We start from the raw sequence: 21,298 nt of genomic DNA on the forward strand, positions 1-21,298 counted from the left end.
CAATTCTTTATTTTACGCTTACGACTGTTTTTTTTTTGGCGCGCAGATTTTCAACGAGCTGTGAAATCAATGAGCTCGGAAGAGCTCTTTAACCTAGAGACCAACCTCGTAAAGAAGGTACGATTGTGAGATAATTTGGTAGTTTGTCTTGCGAGTATTGTATTTTACTTCGTTATTTTTGGTAACTTGGTTTTTAAAATCTGTAGGTCTCTTACTCTTCGATGATTACGAGGGATCGGCTTGCTAAGAGCGAGAAAGCAGCCTCGGAGCTTTCGAAGAAGGTAGCTTCGCTAGAAGTGACTATTGCTGCAATGTCCTTGGAGATGAAGAGGGTCAAGGCTGAAAATTCTTTGCTGAAGGAGGACTCTCGCAGGCTCGGCGAGAATTACGAGGCTAAGGGCGACGAGATTGATTGCTTGGTGGCGGATGTGATGCAGCTGGAGGGCCAGGTGAAGGAAAAGGACATGATCATTGAAGGCCTACGTGAGAGTGCTCAGCGCGACAGCGAGGTTATCACGGATTTGAGGTCTAAGGTTAGCCAGATGGAGCCTGAGCTGGAAACGAAGGCAAAACTGTTGAGTCAGATTGAGTCCACACTAAGGGAGAGGTTTGAGAAAGTTCACGAAGCTTACAAAGCCTCCCTTAGTGCGTTTCGTGCTAAACCTGATGACTGCCCATTAGATGGGGGATGCGAACGGATGTTCGAGTGGCTTTTAGATGAGATCAAGGATCTCCCCGAGGTCCTTGAAGGCTTGAATGACTACTCCGCTGTGTTCTTCCTGGACAGCACCCTTCACTTGCTGGAGCAACAAGGATGTGAGCACATTAGGACTCTTTCCGAAGATAATTATGTTATGCCAACCGCCCCGGAGATTGGCTCCGCTGTCAAGTCTGACGTTGTGGAAAATGTGAAGAAAAACTTGTTTGACCGCTTATGGTCGACCTTCGGGCAGGATTATGTAAAAGGGCTTGCGCGTGAGCAACTGGCACAATTACGTTTGCAGCCTGGCGCGGATGATGACGACAAGGATGCTACGGAGTAGGTTGTTGTATGCTAGGAGGGATTTGACTTTTTGGCTTTGGTGTATAAAGTTGATGAAGTCAGATACTTTATTAGTGTATAAAATTGTGCCTTGTAAGGTACTTATGTGTCAGCTTTTTTGCCATGTTTCCGACTTTGTAATTATTGTGTGCTTTATTCTGTCCAAACACGCTAATTTCCGGCGAAGTAAACCCGATGCGAAGTTAGATAAGTCGAAGTCGGGTTGCCATTTTAGGCAGCCCGCCGACTTAAAGAATGCGAAAGCTGGTTGATACAGCGACCTGGAGTCGCTTCAACCGTAGTCATCTAGATTTGCTGTTGTATTGTGCGTGGGTTGACATTTGATGATGCATTGCTTTTGAAAACGTCACTCCCCCTTCTGGCTGATGCTCGTGAAGAAGCCAGTCGCCTTATTGGAACTTCTTTTTGACTTTGATTGTGTTCGCTGTCGTTTTTGACTGTTTGCCGAGTGAGGTCAAAAACGTCACCCAGCTCTTAACGAAGTCATATGACACGGACTCGCAGACCCTTCTCTTGCAGAGTCGCAGGAATTTTTTCCATTTTTTTCGAAAAACATCACCCCCCTTGCGATGTTGCAAGAGAGATGTCGGAGAGGTAGATTACTGTTGGAGTACTTTGGCATCTTTAATCTGTGGCGGCATTGCATTTACACGTTGGAACTCCTCCGCACTCTGGTGCGAGGTCATGCAACTTGTTGTTGCATTTTACACGCTAGATCTCCTCCGCACTCCAGTGCGAGGTCACGCAACTTGTTATTGCATTTTACACGCTAGATCTCCTCCGCACTCTGGTGCGAGGTCACGCAACTTATTGTTGCATTTACATGTTAGATCTCCTCCGCACTCTAGTGCGAGGTCACGCAACTTATTGTTGCATTTACACGTTAGATCTCCTCCGCAGTCTAGTGCGAGGTTACGCAACTTGTTGTTGCATTTTTGGATTCTGGATTTTTAGGCGAAACTTCCTTTCTTTCATTGTGAAAAAAGGTGTACATGGATCTGCCTCGTTAAAATCCTTGCCTCCATTATGGAGCCCCTAGCAAGGAAAAGAGTGCAGTCCGGACTCCATGACCTTACAAACGAGGTAAGATTGAAAGTAAAAAAGAAAAAACTACTCTATTACCTTCGACGTTGCTTATAGTTCTGCAAGCCGAAGGTAACATGTACAATTATGGGTAGTATTTTCACAAGCTGTCAATATTCCAAGTGTGTGGGAGATTATTTCCCTACTGGTTTGCGATGTGGAACGAGCCAGGCCTGCCACTTTTTGTGACAATGTAGGGGCCCTCCCAAGTCTCTTGTAGCTTGCCTGGGTTTCCCCAATTCTTTTTTCTCTTGATGACGAGGTCACCGACATTGATCTGTCTCTCTCAAATGTGTTGGTCCCTCCATCTTCGGGTTTCTTCCTGATACTTGTTCAGGTTTTCGATGGCCTCATCAATGTCGAGCTCAATCATGTCTTTCTCAATTCTGGCAATTTCGTCCACATCCCCGGCCTTAAGGACTCTTAGACTTTTGTTTTTTATTTCTTCAGGAGTTACGGCTTCGGTTCCGAATAGGAACTTGAACAGAGTAAAACCTGTTGCCCTGGATTCTATCGTGTTATGGGACCATATGACTCTTGGGAGCTCATCAACCCATTTACCCTTTTTCTGATCGAACAAATATTTTTTGACTGCGATAAATATGGTGTTGTTCACCCTTTCCACAGCTCCGTTTGATTGCGGGTGGTATACAGACGAGAATTTTATCTTCGTGTCGATGCTGGCGCAGAAATCTGTGAATGAGGCGCAGTCAAATTGTTTGTCGTTGTCAACAGTTAGCTCCTTGGGACTCCAAACTGGCAGATGATGTTCTGCCAGAAGAATTTTTGTACCGAAGCCAATGTTATGACGGCTAGTGGTTTGGCTTCGGCCCATTTGGTGAAGTAGTCTATTGCGACTATTGCAAATCTGCAATTTCCTTGTGCTGTTGGCAGTGGACCAACTAGATCTATGCCCTATCTCTGGAGGGGCCATGAAGGTGGGATGAGCTGGATCGGGAGCGAGGGTGCATGTGTCTGCCTTGCTATCTTCTGGCAAGCCTCACAGCTTCGTACAAGTAAGTGCGCGTCCATGTAGACTGACGGCCAGTAGAATCCCTGACGGATTGCTTTTTTTGCTAGAGCCCTTGAGCCAATTTGAGTTCCGCAAAAGCCACTGTGTATTTCTTTGAGAAGTTCTCTACCTGTTTTATAATCGACGCAGCGGAGCCATGGTGCTGAAATGCCTATCTTGTAGAGTTGCCCCTCAATAATTGCGTAGCCCCTTGCCCTTTGCTTTAGGCGTATACGCTCGGCTTCGTTCTGAGGCTCGAGATGACCTCTAAGGAAAGCCATTATGCTCGCACGCCAATCTAACGTTGGATGGCGTTGATAGAGGCTGCAACTTCTTCCTTGATCGAAGACGAGGTGATGACTTCGTAAAATGTGTCGGGTCGGATTGGCTCGTTCTCTGCTGCTGCTTTTGGCAAGTTTGTCGGCATCGTCATTTAGTGCCCTTGGGATATTTCTGACATCAAACCCCCGAAAGTGCCTCTCCATGGCTCGGACTGCCTCAAGGTACTTGACGAGCTCTGGTTCTTTGGCCTCGCTGTCTTTCTCGATGTGGTCACGGATTACCTTTGAGTCCATTCTAACGATGAATGTTTGTTGCCCTATGGCCTTCATTTTCCTTAAGGCCAGCAATAATCCCTCGTACTCTGTGGTGTTGTTGGTTGACTTCACGGTTGGTGGGAAATCTAGCCTCGCTGCATACTTGATTCTTACACCTGTTGGTGATGTGACCACTGCTGCTACCCATGCCCCTTTGCGGCACCAAGCCCCATCCAGTGAACGACCCATCGCATCTCAAATTGTTTCGGCTCCTGCTTTGGCGAGGTCCAGTCGACCATGAAATCAGCCAGTACTTGGGATTTTATAGCTGTGCGCCTTTCGAAGTCGACAACGAAAGTTCAGACGCCCATTTGGTGATACAGCTGGAAGCTTCTCTGTTTGAGAAAAGGTCATGAAGAGGCTGGCTGGTTACAACGATTATTTTGTGTCCCTCGAAATAGTGTCACAGTTTTCGCGCTGCCATAACGACTGCGTATGCAATTTTCTCGAGCTCTGAGTAGTGTAGCTTTGAGCCGTTCAGGGCTTCGGATGCGAAGTAAAGTGGTATTTGCTTCATTTTGTCTCTGATTTCTTTTTCTTGTATCAGCGCTGCGCTTACGGCTGTTGCTGAGGCTGAGACGTATAATAGCAGTGGTGATTTGGGTTCTGGCGGGCATAGCTTTGTCATAGACTGCATGTACTCTTTGAGGTCTTGGAATGCTTTGCTTTGCTCAGGTCCCCATTCAAGTGTCTTGGAGCTTTGGAGTGTTTTGAAGAAGGGGAGGCTTCGCTCTGCTGCTCTTGGAATAAAATGGTTTAGCATGGCTACCCTACCCGTGAATCGTTGGACTTGTTTGAGCGAAGTTGGCTCCGACATGATAGCCAGTGCCTTGATTTTATCTGGGTTGGCCTCGATGCCTTTTGTTGTTACCAGGCAGCCTAGGACCTTTCCTCTCTGAACCCCGAATACACACTTTTCTGGGTTTAGCTTTAGGTTGGCTGACCTCAGGTTAGCAAATGTTTCTGCGAGGTCCAGAATGTGGTTGCTTCGCTTGGCGCTCTTGACGATGATATCGTCTACGTAAGCCAGGATGCTACGCCGAAGTTGGTTGTCCAGGACATTGCTGTCATCCTTGAGAATGTCTGGCCTGCATTCTTCAGCCCCTCTGGCATACACACGAAGCAGAACGTTCCAAAAGGTGTTACAAAGCTTGTTTTGCCTTCGTCGTCTTTCTTGATTCTGATCTGGTGATACCCCGAGAAGAGGTCCAATAGCGAGAGCATTTCACTGTTTGTGGCGTCATCCACCACCTTGTCAATCCTCTGGAGAGGGTAATCATCTTTTGGGCAGGCCTTGTTGAGATCTGTAAAGTCTGTACACATTCTCCATTTGCCATTTTTCGTTTTTACTGGCATTGTGTTAGCTAGCCACTCAGGATACTGGATTGGCCTGATTACGTTGGCCTCGAGGAGCCTGTTGACTTCGGCCTTTACGGCTTGGACCTTTTCATCGGACATCTTCCTTAGCTTTTGCTTCTTTGGCTTCGCTCCTGGTCTGATGTCGAGGCTATGCTCGATGATTTCCCTGTCCACTCCTTTGAGATCGCCTGCGAACCAGGCGAAGATATCTTTGTTCTTGTTGAGGCACTCGATGAGGTTGCACTCTTCTTCGGGATCGAGGTTGGCTCCAATTGTTACGAACCTATCTGTGATGTATCCATCCAAGAGTACCCGCTTTGTTTCGCCGTCAGCACTGATCTTTATTTTTTCTTTGTCCCTCTTGGGCTCGACATATGTCTTTTTCTTTGTTGTGCTCTTGGCTTCGCTCAATGGTGCTAGGTGGTGGACATTCTTTTGGCCCGGATCTGCCCCTCTTTCTATGTTTCTTGCCATTTGTTGATCGCCGTACACTATTATGACCCCCTTGTGCGCGGGTATCTTCATGCATAGGTACAATTGTCTAATTGTTGCATCCATCTTGGTGATGAAATCGCGACCAAGTATTGCATTGTAGGGGTAGTGCATCTCCACCACGTCGAATGTGATGTGTTCTGTTCTCGCATTGTTGCGATCCCCAAACGAGACCGGGAGAGAAATTTTTCCCAAAGCTTTCACTGGCTTTCCACCGAAGCCGAGAAGTGGGATATCGGCTAGGTCGAGTGTGTTTATGTCAATGTTCATTTCTCTGAAAGCGTTTGCAAAAAGGATATCCACGGAGCTGCCTGTGTCAACTAGGACTTTTCCAACCGTCCAGCCTGCTATCAGCGCTTTAATGACCATCGAGTCGTTGTGCGAGGTTGTCTTGAGTTTGAAGTCTTCCCCTGTGAAAGTTATGGGCATGTGTGCCCATTCTGGCTTCGTTGGGGGTCCATCGGGTATGATCACATTAACTTCTCTGAAATAGTTTTGCCTCTGCCTTTTGTTCTCGAACTCTAAAGAGGAGCCCCCGGCAATTGGCATTATCATGCCGAAGGTAGGTAGGGAATTTTGGTTGTTGTTTTGCGTGCTTGGCTCTGGTTTGGGCATTATGGCCGGTATGCTTGGGGGGTGGAGGTAGTGTTTCTTGAGGTTTCTGAGGTGGATTTAGGTTGGTATGTTGCGGGATTGTTTGGTGGTACGGTTGTATGTGTGGTGGAAGAGGCCAGCTCATTGGTTGCTGGAAATTGGCGAAGCTAGGCTGGTTGGGGTAAAAACTTGGTTACGAGTAAAAAGCTGTGTGGTGGATTGTTTTGGGTGCTTGCGTGGCTGCTTTCGCGGCTTCTTCTGTAGCATTTCTCTCTTCTTCTTCCTTTTTGGGCACCACTCTATGTTATGATGGTTCTGGTGGCCATGGTTGATGCAGTAGAATGATTTCTGCTGTCTTCCACGACCTCATCCTCTACCGAAGTGGCCCCCTCTTTGGGTGTTGTTGTTTTGGTTTTGACTCTGGCTTTGGTTTTGGTTTCCCTCAATGTTCATGACACGGTTCTGGCTAGAGTTTTGAGGCTTGTTGTAAGGCGAAGGTTGCCAGTTTCGGTTCTGGTTTGCTTGCCTTTCCTTGTTGCATTCCGCCACTCTTCTGCGGTGGTCCTCGTCGGACCTGATGTATTCGTTGAGTTTGCTGAAAAGGGCGCTCATCATTTTGGGCTCCTTCCTTGATAGCTTCGACGCTGTTAGGCTAGGGGTGAGGCCCGCGATGCATGCGGATATTGCTACGGATTCCTCAATGTGCGGCGCCTAGGAACGAAGCTGGACATATCTTCTTACATATTCTGCAAGTGGCTCCTTGTCTTTTTGTTTGCATTGGAAAAGGTCTGCTTGGGCCGTTTGAGGGTGATGGAAACCCTGAAAGTTTTGTGTGACCTCCGCCTTGAGGTCATGCCAGCTAATCATCGTGTGTGGAGGGAGTAGTGAGTACCAATTGAGTGCCGCGCCTTCGCAAGCAATGATGAAGGACTTAGCGAGGACGACATCATCCCCCCCCCCCGCCAAAGCTACGGCGGCTTCGTAACTCATTAGGAATTGTCGTGGATCTGTCCGTCCGTTGAATTTGGGCAGGGTGGTTGGCTTGTATGTTGCTGGCCACGGTGCGGTTTGAAGTCCGATCGAGAGGGGTGAGGTGATGTCGACCACGAGAGACACCCCTGATGAGTGATGTTGGGTGCCTTGTCCGAAATTGAAACTGGGTTGTAATTGTGCCTGGTCAACGGTGGGGCTTTGGTGGAAATAAGTTGCGGCTGGGTTTGCATTCTCATGTGGGATCTCAAGCTCCGCAATTTCTTTCTGTAATGCTTCCAACTGTCGTCTGGCTTCGTTCAACTTTGACAGTCTGCTCGAGGCTTCCCTCTGTTGTTGCACCTGTCATGCTAACTGTTTCTTTTTTCTTTTGACCTCCTCTATCTCCCGGAGGACTAAGTCTAGCTCATTGCCTAGGTCGGTGCGGCCAGTGGCTTCGGGCATTGTAGGCTGCTGGCTCTATTGGCCGTCAGTGCGACCGGTAGCTTCGTTTGCTGTGGGTTGTTGGCCTTGCTGGCCGACCTTGGGTGTGGGTCTCTTACTCATTGCTCTTGTCCTTAGGGTTTGCTCGACTCTTGCAAGGCGCTCCTCCTTGTCCGAAAGAACCTGATCTATGGCTTCAGGAGTTGTAAGCTGACCGGTCTCCTCTGTCTCGACTTCTCTGTGCACTGCAGGTCTCTTCTTCCGTTGTGGCATCGTGGGTTACTTGTTGGGTCAGACCACAGTGGGCGCTAATGTTGGAGCCTTGTTAAAGCAAGTAATGCGAAGTTACGACACAAAGGTGAAGATACGCCGAACAAGTGTAGCTTTGGTTGTCTTATCAATGAATAGTAACCGTTTCAAAGGGGACGGTTCACATCCTTTTATAGCGCTATAAAGTTACATTTCCATATACCTGTTATACCCATACCCAACCACTACATTCCAGGCATATTCCGTACAAGACAGTAACTTAACCCTTACACAAGATGTCGCTTTCAAATGAGATTATATTTCTAGCCCCTTCCAAAGTCTTTATTACCAAAGTGTTCCACAGTTGAAGCGACTCCAGGACTACCCTGGCTTCCCCTTCCTCCACTCATCAGCTTCGCTCACACCGAGTGCGCCTCCCTGCATGCTCCACCTTCGTTGGCCGAGACCCGCCAACCTCGGGCTCTGGTCATAGCATCTCCTCGAAGTCGAGTCGCTGGGAGTTTCGTGGAGGCCTCAACTTCGGGAATCCTCACCTACAAAACCACAGAACGAATATCTTCGGACGAGTTAGCTTCGGTTAGTCATCAACTTCAGGGAAGAGTGTAACCACGAAGTCAAGTTGGTGTCAGGGAGAGCTCCGCGTCGGCTTCGTTTAGGGTACGTTGTGAGGCGGTCCCCAACAACTAGTATCATAGAGAGGTGCACTTGTTTATTATGATGCCGAGTTAATCGGTTCAAGATAACTCCACATAAACCAACAAGTCACGCTCCTTTAAATTTACAATCGTATTTCATTTCGTTATGTCAAGATTTTGGCTAACAATTACTCTATTACTATTTGATTTATGTGATTAAAAGTATGCCCATAAGAAGTATTTTTAAATACAAATCCTAATGGTTAGTTATATATTACTAGAGTGATGGTTAGTTAGAAAGACTGTCCTAATGAAACATATATGTCCTGATAATTTGAAACGGAGAGTAGTGCTTACCTATATTAATGAGTATACTTTGCGTTGTTATTATAGCAACAAACCTTAACAATTGTGTAGTGGCAAGAAAAAGGTTTGCTAACTGCCTAACCACTAACAACAAACCAGTGGTTGCATCGTCAGCCAATCTGACTGCTGTTGCGAGTCTGCCACAATATATCAGGCTGGACACAAAAGGGCTACTGAATCATTTTATGCGCCAAACTTACAAAGGCATGGTGATAGCTCAGAGTATCCTAAAGCAAATTCTGTGTGTGGGTGATGATTTCAAGAGACGTGCTTGTTTCGTTTGGTGAAATATACTTTCTCTAGGTACAAGTAAGTGGTGTTTCGGATTCTTTTAATTAAGTCAATCATTTCAACGTTAGTTACACATTATTGTTTATATGTTAAGTTTGAGTATTTTGAAAATGATACAAGTATATTTGTTTAAAAATGTAGCTTCATAATTTTCTATATTTGGCCACCAAAGTTGAAGAAACAATATAAGGAGTTCTCTTCATCGATGTAGGGACAAGCCAAACAACATAAAAGGATGGAACAAGCCCCATCTTTGGCACTAGAAGCAGATGGAGCAGCAGTAGATGGAGGGGTGGAAAGAAACAAGTGTTAGACAGAGGTATTTGTCTATGTGGCATCTCATTTATGGAGAATAAAACTCCTACTGAGAATGATCTTGTGCTAAACTTAGCTATGTATTAGTTGGGAAGGCTATCACGCCATGGTACTCAAAAAATTGTATGCAATAACCATGTTGCACTAAGGTCCTTACTGTAAGGGTATGGTTGTAACATAAAGACATGATGTAAAGTAAAAGTAAACTATAGGCTATGCTAGAAACATTTATTTCACCGCCACCAAGAGTGGTGGATTCGGTGGTCAATTAGATGATGCACGTAACTAAACCATGCTGCAACTTGTAGTGGTACAAGTACAACATGACATCTTACCGGGCAAGGCACCGAAAGCAAGAAACTAAAGAAAGGAGAGAAGTTGTAACCTTAAAGGCTAAACATAAAGATAAAAGGAGGCCGGACCCGTTTGGTTCATTTAAAATTTCCTTGTTTACAAAACTTGAACAATTCAAGCATACACACTTACGTTTCAAAAAGGCGCCAAACAAAAGATCAAGCACGGCAGGTGTCTTGCGCACTCAAAGGTGCAACACCTCTAGCCCTCCTTGGTTCTACATTGGGCGTGCATTTATGTTACATACCTTGACTCCACGCTGACATGTCCACTCTTTCTCGAAACATTCCTTTGCTACGAGCGGTTTTAGCTCCTTTAAGTTGGTCGCCACAAATTTTGTGGACCGCAACAGCACACCAATGTATCAAAAATCACCCCGCAAATTCACAGGTACTCCGTGAATTGAAATGATTCTTCAGGCTCGTAATGGAATTCAAATGGTCCGATCTTGGACCCCATGAAACCATGCAGGACAGCAAGAGAGACAAAAACCGCAGGTTTGATGGATGTCTCACTGTCTCCGTATATCCTCTGCTTAGCCTGTCGCTCTCTCGAGGAAATGCAGGCCGTCCTAGAATTGCTGCAGGCAGAGAGAACTGAAGGCACGTCAAACAGAGAAAGCGGCAATCGAAAACGATGCATCGATGCCAAAAGGGCCAGGACTGACTGGAGCATCACTGCACTGAGCTGACAGAGTGGCCGCCTTCAGTAGGAGCAGCCGAGCACGGAGCACCCAGCGAAAGCGACCGCAAAGCTGCCCGTCCGCGCGCTCTCTTTTAAAGCGCCTCCTCCGCACCCTCCCTCGCTTTCCCTGAATCCAGCGCCGCTACTCCTCTACGCTCTCTCACATCGCTCGTCGTGCTTGCCGTCGCCGGCCGCCCGCGGAGCCGGTCGAGGCCATGAAGAAGGCGGTGGCGGTGGGAGGAGGAGGTGGGAAGGGCGGCACGGCCCCGACAGACCTGCTGGTCTGCTTCCCCGCGCGGCAGCACCTGGCGCTGATGCCCAAGCCCATCTGCAGCCCGTCCCGGACCACCATGGACAAGGCGGCCGCCGCGCGCCGGCGCCAGCTCCAGCTGCCCGGCGGCGCGAGCGCTGCTGCCGGTGGCGGGAAGGCGCGCGGGAGTAGCCCGATGTTCCGGGGGTCCAAGGCGAGGCAGAGGGCGGAGGAAGACGAGGAGGAGCCGCAGTCGCCCAAGGTCACGTGCGCCGGGCAGATCAAGGTCGGCCGGCCAAAGAAGGCGAAGCCGGGATCGGCGGCGGCGGCGAAGCACGGTAAGGATGGCGCCGGCGCCGGCACCAGGAGCTGGATCACCGTGGTGGAGGAGATCGAGCGGCTGCACGGGCGGAGGAAGAAGGTGGGGTGGCTCGAGACCCTCGGCATCAGGCGGGACGCGCTGCCCTTCCTCGGCGGCGCGCTCCGGAGCCTGCGGCACAAGGTGCGCTGCTTCGGGTCCCTCCACGGTGCCGCGGTGGACTCCACCACCGACTCCGACGGAGACAGCGGCGACGCGGAGGAACACGGAGGCGAGCACCGCGGCGCTCCCAGCGTGTTTTCCAAGTGGCTCATGGTGCTGGAAGGCGGCCAGGAGCCCCTGGAGCAAGACTGCGCCGGGGACGACGAGGGCGGCGACCAAGAAGACGACGACGAGGGGCAGACGGACGAGAGCGCGAACGCGCCCTCCGCGCCGCCGCCCAACGCCCTGCTGCTCATGCGGTGCCGCTCCGCGCCGGCGAAGGGGCTGTCCATGTCGAGGGGAGAGACCGGTGGGCTGCTGGCCGGCGATGTCGAGCAAGAGAAGCCGAAAGCGGACGCCGCGCCGGGAGACGGTGAAACAGAGGACAGGGAGGAGCTGGTGTTCATGAGCTCGGCGCCCGGCTTCCTGAAGTTGTCACTTGACATCGCCAAGGAGACGTGGGTCGTCGGCGGCGTGGACCCGCTCGCGAAGAGCCGGAGCAGCAGGAGGTGACCGCCGATGCGCCAACACGACGCGCCGCCTCGACGCCGGCGAGGATGCGGAGCTCGTTCGTTGTATAGATAGATCGCATCACCGGACACCGGTGTACGTGTTGGAACATGTACAAACTCGTGCTACGTAAATGTTGGCATAATTCTTAGAATGGTTTGCATAGGAACTTGATATGAAATTCAAGAGAACCCCGTGCATTTCTCGCTGAGATCCTCTGGAATCACGGGAAATTCTTGTTCCAAACAAAGTCTCAATGCTCAAATCTCAACTGTGCCAACTACTCTTGGACGCGTGAAGATTTTTTTTTTTTTAAGAAAACGCTCTGCTCAAATTTACACAAACGACACCACGATACGTAAGCGTGTTCTCCATTTGGCAGCAATCCGACGCTACGTGCTCAGCGACTCAGCGTGGCATCGATGCCGGCCAAACCGCCTGCCATTTCCAGGCAGCACAGAGTGCAGCAGGCTCTGCAACGACAACGAATACTAGATTCTTTTATGCAGCACAACAGAGTAGTAAAGACTCTGCCAAGAAGAATACTAGATTTCTGTATGCTGCAGGCCTGCAGAGCCAGCCTGTCCGCTGGCGAAGAATCACTACTCACCCGCACGGGCTCCAGGGGCAATGCAAACCATACTTTAAACCCCCAACGTGCAACGGGTGGCCACCAGCTTCACAATCAGCAGGCCATCAGACGATAATTAACAAGCAGAACATCTCCACTAGCCACAACCAGATCACGCCCAGCTTGCACCAAACGCACGAGCACGGAGGACTAAAGGTGCTAGAACTCCAACTACTACTACAATGTTAGAAGCCTAATTCTACTCGCTCCAGTGCCTAAACCAAAAAGGAGGCTCTCACCTCTCACGCATGTCAAAACCTAGAGCCCTAGCACGATCGAACACACCGCGGATATGAAATGAGGGCGGCGACTCCCCTCGGGCTTGGGCAGGCATAATGGCGGCAGGTGGCCGCTGTCTTGCCGGGGGCAGACACGATGCACGGATCGAGTACCTGCAAAAGGGAAAGGGCAAAGGGGGGAAAGCGAGGTGGCATTCCGTCCCGTCCCGTGGAAAAAGCTACTAATCCGGGCACGAACCAAGAGCGTGGGGTCGCAGTTGTTCTCCGATGAGATAGCTCTACGCTACACATGCCATAACATGGACAGCGCTGTAAAGCCTCGGATCGTTTACCTGTTCAGCGACCAGAGGGAAGAACAGAGAAGCCGGTTCATGAATCTGGGCTACAGAACCTGCAAGTAGCAGGTCATTTGGCACATTTAGGGCAGCGGAGTAATGCTGCTGTGTATTGTAAGATCATCCACCGGTCACAAAATTGTAACTGCAAGTGATTTGTAATTCTGAAGAGACTTCGCATGAAGAGGACCATTCTGTACACTTGAGCTCAGATCTTAAGACAGCAAGCGGGAGAAATGGGAGTTCGGATAGGTTGTGATTCAAGGCGAAGCTGGATGGAAGGTCCACTCTGACCCCTTTTGTGAGGCTAGCTATACACGGGCGAGGAGGTGCTTTGAAGCAAATATTAGAGGGACTGCTGACACTGCCATGTTGGGGCCTGCAAAATTCGTTGTAGCAAAGTTGTGTTAGCATGTTATAACTGCAAATTACTTTGAACCTGACTAACACAGACAATAATCTGCTACGCATGACATGTTTAAATCACTACAGAACGAGAAATAGCATGGAGATCCACAGGAAGTGTGATCAAGACTAAATCCTTGATAAAAAAGCATGCAACAATAAGAACAGAGTTTTACAGGATGGTGATCTGGTCAAAAATATAAACGAAAGCAACTCTTTAGTTACAGTCTGAAAGATGAAAATAATAGAACAATTTGGATGCTAGGGAGTAAAAAAGATGCTGCCCAATGAAACACATAGAATAACTACAGATTGAAACTTTTAGTCCTTGATCTGATGTTTATAGTAGGCGATGGATTTCGTATTACTAATTCACTATCAGATAAAGGCATATTTTCACCTCAAAAGGCACTAAAAAGTATAGCTTCAAAAAGCTACTACCAGGTATTATCGATTCAGCTAATTGATTACTTGATGGAAAAGGTTCCCAAATGTATAAACAGCCTATCTTTGCTTTTGTTGCACAAGTGCAATCAACAAAACAAATGAATATCAAGTGGTAATACCGCTAGACTAATTTGTTGATGAAGCAGATGCTTTCTTGACCTCCGTTGTTATCGCCTCAGCAAGATCCGATGCCTCGTACTCCACTCCAAAGCATCTTACTGTCTCCAAGCATGGATCTAGCAAGTACCTGTAACTTCAGATGGTCAATTTCTGGAAACAATTATCAGCATGGCAATGTGCACAAATCATCTCTGTGTGCACTTACATGTTATGAGAGCTTTCTACAAGATAGTCCTGACCAACTTCCTCCACCCTTTTAAAGAAAACACGGTATTCCTGTGCAATCTGTCTTACTGCACTGATGGGACCCGTTAGTCCTACTATTCTCGGGTCAAATTCTGCATGTAAAATGAGTCACAAATCACAATTGATCACTTGCAGACATAACTCAGAATTTGAATGTTCAAATCCCAATCCCGCAGAGTAACTTACCACTAAGGTATGCCTTAAGCTGAGAAGGTGAATCACGTTGAGGATCAATTGTGATAAAGAGTGGTGTAATCTTGATACCATATTTCGACTCTAGTAAACAAAAAGGAAAGGACAAATTATGAAGATCGCAAATCAGTAGTGCCCATAGCTGATCCAAGAAAACTTAATTCATTGCAAGCAAAATATAGACTACCGTAATTTTTTAAACCAGCTGGCACAGAGCCACGGAGGTGGTCATAAAAATTAACCATAACAAACAGAAGATAAGACTGGGTAAGCATAGTATTGAAGACATAAGTAGGAGTTGTTTTTCAGCAAAAGACCATAGATAATTGGTTAGCTCATAAAGAAACTCAACAAACTGAGGACATAGCCAACTTGGACAAAGTAACTTTCCAGTTTCAACATAAATACGATAAACTACGCATGCACATAAATTCTTTCAGAGTGCATACTTTATTATACGCATGCATTTATATAGCCTGCTCGTCGCTAAATGTGTAAGAAGAATGTGGTATATAGCAACACACCTAACAGCTTGATAACGTCAGCCATCTTCTGAACTTCTGCTGGCCCCACATCTGGACATGATGTATAGCCAAAGCACATCAGAGTCCAGCTTCCTCGAAGCTTCGATTCAGTCACCACATTGTTTTCAGTATCATATAGCTTAAATGGTCCTCCTATTGCAGGTCTATTGGTAGTACACCTTTTAGGAACACCGGTAAGTCCTCCCCCTTTAGCTGAAATACCATAAAGTAAAAGGCAAAACAGATATAGTGATCACATTTATTACACTATTAAATAATTTATGTAAACTATTTGTCTAAGCAAAGTTACTGTGTGCAAAAAATACATAAGTTAAAATTGATGTCATGCAATTTCTATTATTTCTCCCCAAGAAAAACCGTCCCAGCCAGCAGCAATAGCAATAGTAAAATCCACGATATTTTGTACAATGAAGCTAGCAGTGTCCATAACCTAGTAACTGTTGAGAGCACACTAATTCATCAACAAGAAGTTCCATATGATGTCAGAGTATGCAGAAACGACGCTATCAGTATAGAACAACAAAGAATTTCATCTGAAAGAACTATTGTCATATCAATATATAATCAATCAAGTCTAATAAACACAAAATACCATTGAAATGTGTAACATCAAAATATTACATAAAACTGAAGTGCTGGAAATTCTGAGTACAGAGTACCTAAGGGAACCGCACGCTTCTCATCATTGTAATGAACAAAAGCAGCTAATCCAGCAAAACATAGTAGAGCTGATGGCTGCAAAACCAACGTTTACATGAGAACAATAATAAAACAGAAATCCTGATGAAGCTTTCAGTTAAAAAAGTGTGGATCCAGAGTGCTGCCATTTCATTTAAGTAGAAGAGAACACAACACCGATGGGGTAAACACCATGATACAAAATGTTTTTAAAGATTCATTCAAGCTGAATTGTAGTGCACATGTCCAAAGACATGTATTTCAAAAAATCACATGAAAATGATTTGACATGAAACAAAAGTGTGGATAATTTCATACTTAGATACAGTATGGAAAAATAAGAAGATGATGCAACCCGTAGAAACAACATACAGCAATGTAGTGTATCAATGGTCGGGGACTTGACTCATTCTGTTCAGAGAACTGTCTCATTGGCCTGTTGGAGCTTCCACCACTAGAATAACCTCTCGACTGGTAACCCCGGGCAGGGAGAACACTGCAGAAGCAGATTCCCAGAATTATCAAAAAAAAAAACTCGATAACTCAAGAAAAAGCAAACTATCTACCAGCACACATCCTTGGAATCGTAACCACATACTCCAGATCACACATAATACATTCAAGCATTAACTTGATGCTTTGGAGTATCAACTGCGGCACTAAATCCAAGGTCAGCAATAGTAGCAATACATAAGTGGCAGTAAGGCAACTACAACTACAAGTGAAATGTGTTATTTGAATACATGATATGACTTTATAGTCCCTGATAGAGCCACTGTGGTAATTGTAGGCATGAAAATTATACATGTGTCACATTTACACTAAGAATCATCAGATCCTGAACAGCCCAGTTTGAACCAAATTTAGGGACTATAATACCATCACCATCATGATGAGATCCTGCTATAAAACACTAGCAATGCAGGTGACTCCATCAGTTAATAACATCTGCAGGCAGACCCAGGCTAACATGTCGTTGCAGCACATTCAGCATAATGTTGCAAGTAGCAATCTGACAATGAAGTGCACAGGGTACATACATAAACACACTATGACTATACTCGCACCAGTGGATTTCTTAGCATCTATTTCGAGCTACTCGTTGCCTCGATTTACTCCCATGGAACGCAACCGCGTCACTCCCGGAATCATCCGCGCTCCGCTCCAGGGAACTCTAAAACTGAGACGAATCTCAAACCACCACTCCAGCCCACCCTAAGCTGCAAATCCGATTACCCAGACAAAATCCTCCAACAACCGAGGACGCCATCGCGTGGCGGCGCCACACGCTGCGGCATTAACGCAAACACTTGGCGCGCGCAGGCACAGCCGCACAACACCTCCACGGGCTCGATAACCACGAGGGAATAGAGAGAGGCGTACCGGGGCCGCCACGGCGGAGACAGCTCGGCGGCCACGCGGAGGCGGCGGAGCAGCGAGAGGTTGAGGACGCGCGAGGTCCGCATGGCGTGGCCGCGTGGGGATCCGGAGCGAGGCGGTGGAGAAGAGTAGAGAGGCTGAGAGGGGAAGGAAGAGGAAAAAATTTCGGGCGCTCAAATGGAATGGAAATTCTTTGGGCGGAGAGACCTGGGGGATGCCGTCGACTTCTGGTCCAAGAAAGGTAATTTCATCATCTTGTGGCCCAAGAAAGGGATCTTCTGTTCGATTGTGGGCTGACATTGGGGTTGGTGGCCCAGCAAGGCTAGAAAGGGACCCATTTGATCTCTGGTGTTCTTCGTACAGTTGATGTTTTACCCTTTTTTTTTTTGTCTTCCATGATGATTCGTATAAGTGCTCCGCTAAAAGTTGCACCGGAAAAATACGAAACATATTGTACCACAAATTTATTTTTAATTCGATTTAATAAAGAGTTAAAGTACGATAGATTTCCTCTTGAGCCCTTGTGTTGCCTAATCACAGAAGAGCTGCCATGGTTAACCATAACCTTCTTGTTGTTGACTGTTGTCTTTGTTGCCTGCCATGTTTAGGCCAGAATCTCTTAATAGTCGCCAAATTAATCCAAGTAGCAATAGCAATCATCAGTTCCAATACAGATTTTGGGTTAGATACTAGAAGGTGCAACAAAAACAAAAGCAAGGAAGTTTCAGAACCAAGGATGTTTGAACTGAAAAATCAAACAGGTTTTGTGCTAGATGCACGGTTTTTTATTTTTTTATAAAGCAATCGACTGAGAAATTATTACCTTTTCAATCAGTATTTTAACGACCGACTCCTATGTGATATTTTGAATGGTTGTCAGGTTCCTACTCATTTTTTCAGCCAGTTTTATTTTTAACAGTTTTTCTGTTAAAAAATGTACAAACTGACATGACGCATCATCATTGATTGAAAAAGAAATTCAGAAGTAGCTTAACATGTATATGAGCCGCAGGCGCCCGCCGCCGTCGTTCAATCGCCGGCGCCAAGGTCCACCCAGCCGCATTCTTCGTGCCCCCCTCGATCTCCCTGATTAAGTCCTCCAAACCGTGCAGCCACGCCCTATTTCGAGCAATCTCCGGCGAGTTTTCGACCGGGCACCATTGTCCGTTCTGTAGCGCCGCCGTCGCTGGTGACCCAACAGCGCATCAGTTCCGAGATGTCCGATCGTCCTCAAACGGCTCAGATCGACCGCTGACCCAGGTCAACTCGACTCAAGCTGAGTCATCCGTTCGCTCGCTCCCGCCTTTCCTACTCGGAACAAAGGTCCGAGTCCGATCGCATACAACTAGTAGTCTATAAATCACCGGCCCGACCCCGATCACAGGTACAACGCCATCACCATCACCATCACCAGTCACCGCTTGTTAAGATCCCGAGCGCAAGAGAGAAAAGAGGCGGACGGCGATGGCGCGGCGGGGCACGGAGTTCTTCCCGGACCTCGGCGCGCAGTGCGACGACCCAGAGTGCAACCAGCTCGATTTCCTGCCGTTCGAGTGCGGCGGCTGCGGCGGCTTCTTCTGCGCGGCGCACCGCACGTACCTGGACCACGGCTGCGCCAAGGCCGCCGACCAGGGCCGCACCGTCGTGCTGTGCCCGGATTGCGGCGACTCCATCGAGCGGACGGCGCCGGGGCAGGACGAGCGGGAGATCCTTGACGCGCACGTGCGGTCGCGCCGCTGCGACCCGGCGAGGAAGAACAAGCCGCAGTGCCCGGCACGGCGGTGCAAGGAGGCGCTCACGTTCTGCAACACCACCCAGTGCAAGGGCTGCGGCCTCAAGGTGTGCCTGAAGCATCGCTTCCCCGCGGACCACGACTGCGCCGCGAGCGCCCGGGCAGCGGCGGGAGCGGCAGCCGCGAGGAGGGCCGCCGGCGGGCAGTGCGGCCGCGACGCGCAGAAGAAGGAAGGCGGCCGCCGGCCGCTAGCGGTGTCCATCAGGAGCTTCAAGATCTGTTGAGGCTTTTATACAGCTTTGACGTGTTACAAGCCAGGATTCCACGTTCGGTTCCATCGCACAAGATGCGGAAGAAGCATGGCACAAGAGATGTTTGGGGAAAGGGCATGCCATCGGAGAAGTAATTGTTCGTACATTCTTTCATGTAATTAACATTCTTTCATGTAATTGTTCGCTGGGTTGTCGTTCATGTAATTGTAAGCTTCGTGCGTGATGTTCTGCAAATATCTCCTTGTCTAACTCAATTTTGCGTTCAAAAATTACACAATTTTGCGTATAACTCAATTCTGCGTTCCAAAGAGAGAGCAAACCACAAAGTAACGTTGTTCACATTTGGGCTCTGGGGACAGAACAGAGTACACTCGATGGATCAACGTCTTACTACATTGCAGCAACGAAATCCACAAAGCATTCTTATTCCCAGATCAAAACACACGCGGCACGTCCCCTACTTGCACCAGCGTAGTCGCGTAGACATGCAGGCCGGCATTCTATTGTCTTTCATGATTTCATCAGGCCTTGCGGAGCTGGTGCAAGGTCTTCATGGAGGAGATGGCGGCGGCGGGGTCGAGGCTCTTGGGGCACGTCGCGGTGCAGCTCTTGATCATCCTGCACCTGTAGAGCTTGTCCCAGCCTTCCGCCAGCGACTGCACCCGCTCCTGGCCGTAGTCGTCGCGGCTGTCGGAGACCCAACGGTAGGCGTGCAGCAGCGCGGCGGGGCCCAGGAACGCCTCCGAGTTCCACCAGTAGGACGGGCACGCCGTGCTGCAGCACGCGCATAGGATGCACTCGTACAGCCCGTCCAGCTTCTTCCGCTGCGCCGGCGACTGCGGGTGCTCGCGCCCGCCGGGCGGCGGCCTCTTGGTCTTGAGCCACGGTTCCACCGACTTGTACTGCTGGTAGAAGCCGGTGAGGTCCACGACGAGGTCCTTCACCACGAACATGTGCGGCAGCGGCGTGATCATGGTCGCCCTCGACGCGTCCGTGTCCACGGGCTTGAGGCACGCCACCGTGTTGACGCCGTCGATGCACATCGAGCAGGACCCGCAGATGCCCTCCCGGCACGACCGCCGGAACGTCAGCGTCGGGTCGTGCTCCGCCTTGATCTTCTGCAGCACGTCCAGCACCATGGGCCTGCAGGCGGCCAGGTCCACGAAGTAGGACTGCAGGAACGGCCGCCGCCCCGGCGAGTCCGGGTTCCACCGGTACACCTGGAACTCCTTCACCGTCGTCGCCTCCGGCCTCGCGCCGCGCCGCCGCTCATCCTCCGCCGCGTCCAGACGGGCCTGCCCCTCCGCGGACTCGCGGGCGTTGACGCGCGCGGCCGGGTGGCCGCGCAGCGACGGGAAGTGCGCGTCGCCCTTGGCGGCCTGCCGGGCCGCGTCCATCACGCCGTCCTTCACCGAGCGCAACGCCGGCAGAGTCCTCCGCAGCATCGTCGCCGGTTGCAGGTTTGCAGCCGTCGGTCGGAGCCTCCGAGAGGGACCAGCTAGGGAGCGAGGATGGTATAAGGGTAGCCCGGTGCGGCGGCACGTGCCAGCTGCGTGGACACGTGTGGCGTGGCAAGCCGGGAAGGCGCGACGGGTGGAGCGGTTTGACTCCAGCTCAGCTCGGTGCATCGGCGGTGGTGTAGGGTCGCAGCCCGTAGAAGAGCAGTCGGCTCGGCCCATAGTATTCTGGGCTGGGTGACTGAACGAGTCATTCGTAGGCTGTTTCATGGGCCTGGACCGTCGTAGGCCGTTTCATGGGACACGCAAAATTTCGTGGGCTTCAGACTACTCTGTTGATTCATGGGGAGTCGTCATGAAACACGAAGGAAAATGTGATGAGTCAGGCAATTGAAACACGTGTCTACAGTCTACTGTTGGCATTTCTTGGAAATGCCTAGTTTTGTATGCGTACAAGAAGCTAGTTATAGAAGCTGTAACGTTAGCCTTTATGCGGGGTCCCAATGTTAGGCCAACCTGACAGCGGCCGCAGTACTTGTGGACAAAAGTAGAGAGTGAGGGCTTGATGGTACTATTTGCGTGAGGTCCTACTCCAACCTTGAAAGCAAAAGGATGGATAGATGGATCTATATAATTGGCCTGTTTGGTTCCATGCTGTTAAAATTTTAGCTCCTAAAAATTTTAATCAGACCGTTTGGTTCCACCTCCTAAAACTAACTAAAGGCAATAAATTGTGGCAAAAGGACCATGATACCCTTCCCCATACCCATGCTTCTTCTTTGCCTGTCCGTGGATTTCTCCATGTTCTTTCT

At 49.0% G+C, this 21,298-nt stretch overlaps 4 protein-coding genes across 4 annotated transcripts; 2 read left to right on the forward strand and 2 right to left on the reverse strand.

Annotated features, from left to right (window-relative positions):
• Positions 1-10,324: 10,324 nt before the first annotated feature.
• Positions 10,325-12,072, forward strand: LOC117842284 (uncharacterized). Its single transcript, XM_034722675.2, has one exon. The coding sequence runs from the start codon at positions 10,743-10,745 to the stop codon at positions 11,808-11,810; it is 1,068 nt and encodes a 355-aa protein (XP_034578566.1). The 5' UTR covers positions 10,325-10,742; the 3' UTR covers positions 11,811-12,072.
• Positions 12,073-13,031: 959 nt separating this feature from the next.
• Positions 13,032-17,229, reverse strand: LOC117842285 (protein SCO1 homolog 2, mitochondrial). The gene is made up of 8 exons (XM_034722676.2): positions 17,029-17,229; positions 16,018-16,141; positions 15,627-15,702; positions 14,947-15,159; positions 14,417-14,506; positions 14,190-14,322; positions 13,984-14,111; positions 13,032-13,391 (listed from the first exon to the last, which is right to left on the reverse strand). The coding sequence occupies exons 1-7, from the start codon at positions 17,109-17,111 to the stop codon at positions 13,991-13,993; spliced, it is 840 nt and encodes a 279-aa protein (XP_034578567.1). The 5' UTR covers positions 17,112-17,229; the 3' UTR covers positions 13,032-13,391; positions 13,984-13,990.
• Positions 17,230-18,218: 989 nt separating this feature from the next.
• LOC117844207 (zinc finger AN1 domain-containing stress-associated protein 17) lies at positions 18,219-19,041 on the forward strand. Its single transcript, XM_034724962.2, has one exon. The coding sequence runs from the start codon at positions 18,490-18,492 to the stop codon at positions 19,039-19,041; it is 552 nt and encodes a 183-aa protein (XP_034580853.1). The 5' UTR covers positions 18,219-18,489.
• Positions 19,042-19,337: 296 nt separating this feature from the next.
• LOC117842744 (succinate dehydrogenase [ubiquinone] iron-sulfur subunit 2, mitochondrial) lies at positions 19,338-21,086 on the reverse strand. The gene has a single exon (XM_034723247.2). The coding sequence runs from the start codon at positions 20,754-20,756 to the stop codon at positions 19,551-19,553; it is 1,206 nt and encodes a 401-aa protein (XP_034579138.2). The 5' UTR covers positions 20,757-21,086; the 3' UTR covers positions 19,338-19,550.
• Between the last annotated feature and the right edge of the window lie 212 nt (positions 21,087-21,298).

Source organism: Setaria viridis, chromosome 2 (assembly GCF_005286985.2).
Source record: "Setaria viridis chromosome 2, Setaria_viridis_v4.0, whole genome shotgun sequence".
Classification (NCBI taxonomy): domain Eukaryota; kingdom Viridiplantae; phylum Streptophyta; class Magnoliopsida; order Poales; family Poaceae; genus Setaria; species Setaria viridis.

What these genes read in the sequence shown, in the direction of transcription:
- LOC117844207 (XM_034724962.2), top strand. Translation starts at nt 18,490, where the DNA reads ATGGCGCGGCGGGGCACGGAGTTCTTCCCGGACCTCGGCGCGCAGTGC.
- LOC117842284 (XM_034722675.2), top strand. Translation starts at nt 10,743, where the DNA reads ATGAAGAAGGCGGTGGCGGTGGGAGGAGGAGGTGGGAAGGGCGGCACG.
- LOC117842744 (XM_034723247.2), bottom strand. Translation starts at nt 20,756, where the DNA reads ATGAAACAGCCTACGAATGACTCGTTCAGTCACCCAGCCCAGAATACT.
- LOC117842285 (XM_034722676.2), bottom strand. Translation starts at nt 17,111, where the DNA reads ATGCGGACCTCGCGCGTCCTCAACCTCTCGCTGCTCCGCCGCCTCCGC. An exon ending in CATTGATACACTACATTGCT is followed by an intron (nt 15,703 to 16,017) that starts GTATGTTGTTTC and finishes TTGGTTTTGCAG; the next exon opens with CCATCAGCTCTACTATGTTT. An exon ending in GCTTAAGGCATACCTTAGTG is followed by an intron (nt 14,323 to 14,416) that starts GTAAGTTACTCT and finishes TTTTACATGCAG; the next exon opens with AATTTGACCCGAGAATAGTA.